We start from the raw sequence: 9,459 nt of genomic DNA on the forward strand, positions 1-9,459 counted from the left end.
CTTCTTCTGTCTTCTATAAATATCTTGGTGTTGGGGGTGCTGTAACTGTCCCGACTATAGCGCTCGAAAGCAGACCCTGTGGCCCAGGAACTTTTGATCGACCCTGTACATCTGCTAACAATGATCCAAGTAGTGATGCCATCCATGGTCCTTAAAGTACAACTCTGCACAACAAGAGCAGAATGTTGCCACAATTCCAGGAGACAGGTGAGAATCGAGCAGAATTCCAAATAGCTCCTCATCTCATGCTACAAATGGGACCGAGCGGGACCCAGTGTTGGCACTCGAGACCTAGCATGACACCCAACACGTAGGAACTCTGAACAGGAACTCAAGACCCAACATCTGCATAAAAAAACTAACAGCATAACAGTACAGAACTGGTTTCACTAGCCAGGCTGTGGGTCCAAAAAATTTGAGTGTTAATAGTTTTTCATAGTAAAAATAACATTTAAAAAATGGACATGAGATGGCTGAAATTATGGATTATTAGCCCACTGCCTTATCCATCACCGCCATCTGTTACAGGATGGCTTGTTATATGTTTTTAATATATCTTTTCTCATAGCTTGTAATAGCTGTGCTAAGGTGAGTAGGGCTCATCAAAAGCATTTTTTCGGTTTGCCAACTGATGGCAGCACAGGTACTGAATGACCATGTAGGTACCATTTTCAAAAATAAACGTGTTTCCTACGGGCTTAATGGCTGAGTTTTCACTAATTTTTTGCCCACATGTTGCCAGGCACGCAGATGCCCTCTGCTCATAGCTACACATGAATGCACACACACAAAGGCACAAATTCAAACCAAACCTTCACTCTGGGCCTCCATCGCTTGGCACCTCTTCTCAGAGCTCTGCTCCATCTTTTCTTCCGTGACCTGAGACAAAAACAGTATGCCACAGAGGCATAGAAAACAATCAAAATCTATAATCAAAATGGCAAGACTCCTTAAATGGCCCTGGCCAGCCATAGTGAAATCTGTGCTACAATGTTACAAGTGCACATGTATGCCAAGTTATCGTTACAGAGCTCCAAACTTTCCTCGCTTCTCGCTTGTCAACTTCATGTACATTCACAGATCTCTGGAGCGCACCAAGATTCACCATGTGCTGGTATAAGTCTATACATAACAATAAAAAAATGAAACAATTAAATGTTAAATAAAAGAAGTGTTCCATGCCAATCTACCCCCTACCTTGCATATTATACTTAGGACCCTTAGCTTTCAGGCTTTAAATTTTTGGAAATGGGGGGGGGGGGGGGACAAAAGCCAGATGCTATTTTTCATTTAAATTTCAGTAAATTCACGTCATTCAACAAACGGATTTATTGGGGTTAGTTGTCGAGCAGCAAAAAAAAAAGTGACTACATTATTGTTTGGGGCAACAAGTTTCCTATTTGCACTGATTACTTTCATAAGCAGACTAGAAACCTCAGCTGACACTAAGAAAGTGCTCTCCAAAAAAAATTTTTTTTTGTGATTACAACTATCTTGTCACATACATCTTTGTGCGCTGCACTTGTCACCTGTGCGAGAGCTGCGTGCCTTCGTGCGTTGCAAAAACAAGGTGAATTAACTGTAGGGTTTAGTGTCCCGAAGTGGCACACGGGCTGTGGGGGGCGCCGTAGTGGAGGCCACCAGATTATTCTAGACAGCCTATTTGATAGTTTAGGTATTCTGAAAATCCGATCTCCACGGTGAAGTGCTGTCCCAGGGCGTATAGCCGTTCGGCTCGGTACGTGATCTCTCGAGCCAAGCTGTCTGCCCTTTCGTTTCCTTCTATCCCTGTGTGTGCCGGAATACAGAGGCAGGAGAATTAGATACTCCCCGCCACATAAGGGCCTAACACAACAAGAAGCAGCTAGTTGGAGGAGGCTGCAAACGGGAACATTCTTTAATCTATATATACTTAGCAAGATGTATCCTACACAGTATAGGAACACATGCCCGTGGTGCGGGGCAACCCCCACGCTTTACCATATAACCTGGGAGTGTAAGCGAAACTACACGTTCCACCAACACAAAACCCCGAGTGCGGAGCAGTGGGAGAGCCGGCTCACCAGCTGCGAGCTCGCCGCCCAAAGGGCAACGGTGCAGCACGCAAGCGAAGCAGCGCGACTCAGTGGAGCCCTGGACTAGGGGCCCAACCCTGCTTTGAAGGTCAAGAGTCTGCAGCGATGAAGACGAAGACCGAACGCTAAACCCTTAATGGACCAAATAAAGTTTTTCTCTCTCTCTCTCTAGACAGCCTAGGCATTTTTAACATATGCTGACAACGTACGGCACACGGGCGCACTGTGTGTTTCGCCTCCATCGAAACACGGCCATTGCGGCCGGGATTGCACCCAGGTCCTCTTGCTCAGTAGCTGAGCACCACAACGACAATATTCAACATCACACCAGCCATTTGAAATGCCCTATAGCCTTCGAACAGGATATGATAGGCAAATAGGTAGCGCCTGCCACAATGACACCAATAAAATGTCCCATCAGTGCCTGTCTTCTGGCTTCTCGTTTCTTGCGTCCAAGATATACGTTTAAACTTATCCACGAATTGAACAATGGTGTGGATAAGAAAAATTAAAATGGTTTAAAAAAATCATCAAATGCCACTCTGAAAAAATTACAAGACATCTGCTAGTTTCCGTGCACTGCCTACAGCTTTGTACACTGACAAACTCTTTCCTCACGATGCTTTTTCGGGTATAAATCAGTTTATCCAGATTTACAAGAAATCAGCCTGGGGTTTATGTTTTGCCCGAAAACAAAGGACCCTGCTTATGCATTCCTTTGCAGTGACCAAATTTTAGAAGCAACAAGGCCATAGTCTGTACGCTTCCATTTGTTTTTCACTTGAGAAAGTTTCCAATGCGTCAAGGATTAAAAGACAAATATTCTCTCACAAATAATAGTTTTTGCTGTAGGAGAATGATATCGATGAAAATCGAACTTTCTACAAATTTTCAAACAATGTTGCATAAACAGAAAGCAAGGAGCGATTTAAATCAGCCAGAAAAGTTCACCAGAGCTCCAACAAGTACTGCAGACCATCTTTGAATGGGATGGAGCCACCAGGTTAAACAGAAAAAGCCTTTCTTGCAATAAGAAAAGAGAACTTCAAAGAACAAGACTATTATCACAGCACAGCCCTGTAGGATGCACCCACCTCAACACTGGAGTCTCCCATGGGCAGTGGGTCATCATTGTCAGGCTCCACAACACCGCTGTTGTCCAGCTCTAGCACGTGAGCAACCAACAAGGAATCAATATATATTACGCACATCAGAACAGTTTTTTTTCTATGCATGAGTAGCAAATAAACAGACAATTGTAACAGAAACAAATCTTTCTCCCTCACCTACTTCACTCTCTTCACTTTCTGGAATCTCTGGTTCTGGCTCTTCAGGTGTTGACGGCTCCTCCATGTTAACTTCTTCCTAAAAATTTTGAGTTGCAACATCTCATTCAAGACCATCGCACTTGCACAACTCAACAACGAGAAATGTACAAAAAAAGTTGTAGTAAGTAAAGGTGCAGACTATTGCAGAAGCCCTCAAAGGGACACTGAAACGAATTTGACTATGAGTAAACAAGGTCCTAATGGGCACTCGGGCCAAATTTAGATGCCCATGAGGACCTGCTGCCCAAGAAGCAGTAAAACAGAACATGCTGACCCACACCTGATGCAGCTGTCTGTGAATAACCCACAAAGATGTCGTAGCGCATCGAATGAAAGGTGTGAACCTAGTTGAGCTTGAATGTTAAAAGGTTTATTTTTTGTTTTCAGAAAAATGAACATCAGTCCTTCCTATCAGAAGCCTGAACCAAGGTATGCCAGATATCACAATACATTTGCAGGGATACTGAGGGCAAGTCCATCCAGTCTTTGTCCACGGTAAAATTCGTCTGTTTGGCTATGTGGACGTTCATCTAGCAGCAGAACACACAATTCTTGCTCAAAAATTTGGAGCTAGAAATGAAATAACCTTTTCCCACCCACTGAATCCAAACTGGCGAAGACTATAATGTCAAGAGGATCATGGGTCCTCTTATCGGTGGCTAGAAGTAGATGCCAGGGTAGAATAGGCAGAGGGAACAAAAAACAAAATTTATATTATCGCAGTTTGTTGTACTGTTTCCTTTGGCAGCAGTATTGACATTTCATTTCTGGCCTTTTCAGTCTTATAAAAGTTCCGTTTTCAGCAAAGTAGCCTCTTTGTGAAGAATGCAGTAACCAAACAATATAGGCGAACTCTAATTTGTCTTCAGTGTTGCTTTAACAGGAGCTTCTTTCTTCTATTTGAGTATGTGTTAGAAGCTGCTACATGTTTTAACAAAACAGGCACAGACTTACCGCCTCTTTAGCCTTTGATGGACTCTCGGGACGCGGAGCTGGTGGAATCTTGGCCCCTAGACTGCATGTTTTATGAACCACAAAATAGGCTTGTACACACAGCATGCTTACTAGCAGAAATAATTTCAGGCCAAACGAACCACCAACTCTGCAACATTTATGCAGGCACTACGCGGCAGAAAAGTTTCCTCTCAATAAATGGTGAATTATTCTGCACTGTCCTCTCAATACCTAAGAAAAGGAGCAGCGCCAAAGCATGCAACCACAGACGAAGAAAGGACATTACCGCAGATGAAGAAAGGACATGGCAAAAGCACTTGTGTCTAGTCCTTTCTTCGTCTGTGGTTGCATGCTTTGGCACTGCTCTTTTTCTCAGGTTCAAAATGCACCAACTAGCCCAAAAAGAAGTTTTAATGAAGTATCTCTCAAAACCATGAGCAGAGGCACGATATTTAGACACTGACAACCACCCCCTTTCTGTGCTATAAAGGTGGTTCCTAACACCAGTGTTTTATATCAAATAACTGTAGGCTGAAGCATTTATGTTACCACCAAGCTGCCCCACACCTCCACAATACATTTCATCAAGCTTGAGAGTGAGAAACAAGCATTTTATAAATACTTCAAAATGTAGTTGTTAATAACACTGTTAGCAGTACCTTTCCAGGTAATGCTTGAAGAAGCTCAACTCTGGCTTGTGTAAAACTTCAGGCTTCTTTCTGCAAAACTCGACGAACGCTTCCAGCTGAAGCAGCTGTTCCTTTTGCATGTTCATTTTTCCACACCTTTATGAGCGCCCTGCACTGAAAAACGGGTCTGTTGTTATGAAGACGCACGGCACAGAGCAGCACAAAACGTCAGCGTTGTCTCTTTCCACCAAAATGCTATATTTCAAGGCGCGATTCAAACCCGCAACAATGATTCAGAGAAGCACTGCCTCTCCCAGTGTTCGTCACGCGGCAAGATGAACGCGCTTTGCCACAACCGCCACAACAGGGAGATACCGAGCGTCTGAGCCGGTTGCATGCGTTGCTCAGTAAGGATTGGACTCAAAGATCACTGCGTATCGTTTTGAAGCGAAATTGGTGTGATGGGTCAGTGATGTAACGAACCGTGCTTTTTGTACAGCGACTACATTGCAAGTGTGTCCCTCGTTTTGTTAAGGGTTGTTGCACGATGCGTCTGGGGCACATTCGTTGACTACCGTAACAAAACACATTTATTCAGTTATCTCGTTTTCAGATGGAGCTGCAAACACAGGACGTTTATGAATTAGATTTTATTCAGACTTTCAACCGTTATAGTAGCAGGAAAAAAAAGCGCCGGGCACCAGGCTACAGCTTGATTTGCATCCTCGAGACACCTGCAACATCGCCTAGAATTTTCGACAGCTAATCAGCGCTAGGATTCTTCTGTAAGTTACAAAACAAATTATGCCAAACTGCGCCCAGCGTGCACCACACTTCATAACGCAAACAAGGGTGTTTTCGCATAACCAGCGATACGTTCGCAACGCACTGTCAATCTAGGCGAGAAATCGCACGTTTCAAAAATTCGGTACGAAGCAGACATTCGAGCTCCGAACGCTGCTGTTTCACCAAACCACACGTATATAGTTCATTTTTAGAAATAGAGTTAACGTCAAAAATTGAAAACAAGCGTGCGTACCTCACGTGCAGCGAAGAAAATTCGAGACCAGCGTCTGATGTGAACGCCCTCTCAGGTTTTGAAATGGAAGGGAGCGTGAACAGAAGAAAATGCGCAATTTAGGCCTTTTTTTTTGTTGTTTAGGAACAGCTGGCATAATTTTTTACGTTGCAACAAATTTCTAGCAATGAAAAATTTTCTCAAACCGGCAGTCGTCGAATACGCAGTCATTTTTACTGTCATAAAACGCGCGATTTTCGAATTCCGGGTAGTTTGGCGGGGTGTCACACTTTCTCAGTTCTGTTTTAAATTTTAGCAAAATACTGCAACTGTGCGAGCATTACCGCTGTTTTTGTCAATGCGGATACTGGAAGGTAAAAAAAAATAGTTTATTTCAAATACGAAGTGTCAGTCGTTTCGACACGCTTGAGCACAGGAGTGTCGTGCGCTATGAACTTATCTTGATTTTGGGAAGCAGTCCAGCGGATGCGCAGCTCACTGTCCGCAGATAGAGTTTACGGTTCGGGAGTCTTGGTTGTCTTGGTGTCATCTTTAGCACAAGGCGATGTCTGACCCGGTCGTGGTTCTGGAGTCTTTGGAGCAGGCTCCATGTGTTCCGGCGACATGGCTTGCACGGCCCTAACGTTGTCCGCGTCACAGAGGGAAGTTGCAGCTTCGAAGAGAGAAGATCTGGATATACTGTGACCCGTAATAGTAATGCTGTTACGAGAGGGCATTGTTGGGATGAGGCCGCCTCTCGCGAAGATGGTCGACGGATAGGCGTGGAGCCTACTGACACGAAGTTCCTGCAGCTCCCGCTAATGAACAAGACGTGGAAAGAAAGAGGAAGAGTTGTGGAAATTATCAGCACACAAAATATTTCGAAAAACCAAGATTTTAATAGATTGGAAAGCAACATGTACTGTACAGTTACGTATAATAGCCTATAGACAACAGCTAGAAGGTTATCACGTGCATTTTCGTTGCGACATTAATTCCTCAGCCCTCTCACTGCAGGAAGCTAAGTGTGCTAAGGTGAAGTAACGGTTGCCCTTATGCGAGAAAAAAGGCTCACTTGGAAAGCATCGTTGTTAAATTTCGACGATGTTTGGGAAAAGGGCAGAAAAGGTTTCTTCGATGTCGGAGAATCCGTCATTGCTGCGCTGTTAGTGGCACAGAGCGAGGGGCAAGATTTAACTCGCGTTTAGGTCCCTGCTGAAATGAAATCGTCTAGCGCATGCATTTGTCAGACCTTTTCTTTTCACGGCGTCTGCACCACCGTGGCATCTTGCATCTATATTGCTACTTTCCCACGCCTTTACTGCGCCTGTTATTTCGCGACTCTTTCATTTTCGCGGTTTTTACAATTTTATCGTAAGCAGGCATAAAGGCTGTGTTAATTATTTTATTTTTATTGCCAAATCAAATTGATGAGCAATTTTGTCGGTCGGATGTCTAGTGGCGCCCTCACAACCCCGTGCGCTTTTTTGTACTGGCGTAAATGGCGTCGCAACAATGAACGAATGCTATTGAGAAACGTCGCGCCAAACCCGAGAAGTGATGCCTGCAAACTGCTCGGCGTGCAAAAACCGATCGAATAATGGGACTAAAACAACCTTTCACAAGTGAGTGTTTTGTTAGCATTCGTCCAGTAGGGTAGGTTGTGACGTGTAGTTGAGGTACTAGACCTTGCACAAGACCTCTCGGCAGCTTGTAGGCGGGAGTTGCTTCTGGGCTTGAACGGATTACAACGCGGCTTGTGTTCCTTGAGGCACGTTTGAGCCAATTCACATCGGAGGCTGAAAATGAAAATCGGTCTTTATGACAGTACCGAGAACGTGCTCAGCTTCGATCTCGCTTCCGCAAGCAGACAAATGTGGTCCTTGCCTCCATCGGCAGCCGCCATGCGTAGATTGATGAAAGTAGTATAACGGTGGGGAGTAATAACGCACTTTTTGGTTTTCTCTGTGAAAGGTTCCCTTCGAGAGACAAGGAGTGCCTGAAGAAATGGGTCGATTTTGTGTCCAAAGCAAGAGGCAAGGGTCTTTGGAAGCCTACCGTAAACAGTAAGCTCTGCTCACTGCACTTTGAGGAGGGCTGTTTTCGCTACTTTAACGGCAGAGTGTACCTTAACTCTGGGGCTGCCCCGACCGTCATCGATATACCGGGACATCTGCAAAAAGGTACTCGCTGTACGAACTCTACAAGGGAAAGTGTCGTTTCCAGTGCTTCATCTTCGGCCGTGATTCCAATTTCGCCTGAGGCGCAAACAGTCCCAGCGAGCCAACTCGAGGAGAGAGCATTCGACTACAAAGGCAACCCCCTGAACAGCGCTCCCGTAAAGATCGCGAAGTTGGAGCTTTCCCGGCTGGACGAAGAACAGCTTCGCAGAGCCCTGGCGCCGGTGGCGAAGGGAACGCCTAGGTCGCGAATGAGTGCTGAGGCGAAGGAAGCGGATGGCAAGCGTCCAATCATCGTTCACGTCACTTCTCTGAATGCCAACAACGAGTCTCCCGGCCGGCCGACACGTGTGAAGAGACTGCCCGAAAAGTTCCGTTCCGGTGACTACGACAGAAACTTCGGTGAAGAGCCTCCGCGCAAGGCGCCCCGCGTTTCGCCGAAGCTCGATGACACGGAGCCTGGAATCAGCGATCAAGACGACTTTGGCAGCGAGGATGCAGATGCGCCGGATCTGGACGAAGACGAGTATGAAGGAAGCGACGCAGAGGTTCTGGTGCCCACTTCCTCCCCAGGGCCGGCTATTGCGTACAGGTCACAGCCTAGCACAGGACAGGGCGTTGGGCCAGATGGAAAGGCGGCCACTCAGGCAGCGCCCAAGTCTATGGCCGGAACCTCTGCTGGCACTCTTGTGGAGCTCTGCACACAGCTCGAAGAGCAGCGTGCCAGAAACGAGGAGCTATCCAGGCAGCTGACTAAGTCTAAAGAAGTGATTGAGAACCAAAACAGGAACATAGAAGCTCTGGAAGACATCATAAATGGTCTGCGCCAAAGGGTTGTAGCCATGGCTAAAAAATGTGGTTCAAACACAAAACCAACAGATGGCAGTGGAGATGGAAAGGGCTGACCCATGCATCGTTGAAGAATTTTTTTCTGCTGGAGTTGTTGCTACTGCTACAACTGCATAAAAACAGAGCTCAAAAGGAGAAAAACTGATGCTATGTGTGTGTAATGCCATGATGCATGGTGCTGTTAAGTGCCTGTGCATTCAGTCTGGCTAACTCATTATGTCAGGACATTCCTGCTGGTTCTTTGTTACAGTCATTGTCTACCTTTACCTAGATCAAGCTTGCTGGAGTGTTTTTTGTCAGGAAGCACTGTTCACACTACTGGATGGTGTTGAACCCTGTTGTGAATAAATGCCCATGCTAAGTATTTTTCCAGCTGAAACTACCAATTTAACGGCACCTTTTATATTGCTTTTTTTGGACAGATAT

The 9,459-nt window shown here is 45.5% G+C and overlaps 2 protein-coding genes across 3 annotated transcripts in view; one reads left to right on the top strand and one right to left on the bottom strand.

Annotated features, from left to right (window-relative positions):
- The window catches only part of LOC144128661 (hsc70-interacting protein-like), a 40,135-nt gene extending 34,031 nt beyond the window's left edge, over nt 1-6,104 (bottom strand). The window contains exons 1-6 of one of the 2 annotated variants that reach the window (XM_077662242.1): nt 6,026-6,104; nt 5,017-5,160; nt 4,358-4,418; nt 3,362-3,440; nt 3,170-3,240; nt 813-879 (exon numbers count right to left, since the gene is read on the bottom strand). In XM_077662242.1, the coding sequence (XP_077518368.1) occupies nt 813-879; nt 3,170-3,240; nt 3,362-3,440; nt 4,358-4,418; nt 5,017-5,132 (394 nt within the window). In that variant the 5' untranslated portion in view covers nt 5,133-5,160; nt 6,026-6,104. The remainder of the gene's footprint in view (nt 1-812; nt 880-3,169; nt 3,241-3,361; nt 3,441-4,357; nt 4,419-5,016; nt 5,161-6,025) is intronic. The other variant, XM_077662243.1, reaches the window with a different exon arrangement.
- Nucleotides 6,105-7,480: 1,376 nt separating this feature from the next.
- On the top strand, nt 7,481-9,397 carry LOC144128662 (uncharacterized). The gene is made up of 2 exons (XM_077662244.1): nt 7,481-7,629; nt 7,979-9,397. Exons 1-2 carry the CDS (start codon nt 7,565-7,567, stop codon nt 9,087-9,089), a joined length of 1,176 nt encoding a protein of 391 aa, XP_077518370.1. The 5' UTR covers nt 7,481-7,564; the 3' UTR covers nt 9,090-9,397.
- The last annotated feature ends 62 nt before the right edge of the window (nt 9,398-9,459 follow it).

Source organism: Amblyomma americanum, chromosome 4, assembly GCF_052857255.1.
Source record: "Amblyomma americanum isolate KBUSLIRL-KWMA chromosome 4, ASM5285725v1, whole genome shotgun sequence".
Classification (NCBI taxonomy): Eukaryota; Metazoa; Arthropoda; class Arachnida; order Ixodida; family Ixodidae; genus Amblyomma; species Amblyomma americanum.

Coding starts and splice junctions, on each gene's coding strand:
- LOC144128662 (XM_077662244.1), top strand. CDS start 7,565: ATGCCTGCAAACTGCTCGGCGTGCAAAAACCGATCGAATAATGGGACT. Junction 7,630..7,978: donor ACTAAAACAACCTTTCACAA/GTGAGTGTTTTG, acceptor TCTCTGTGAAAG/GTTCCCTTCGAGAGACAAGG.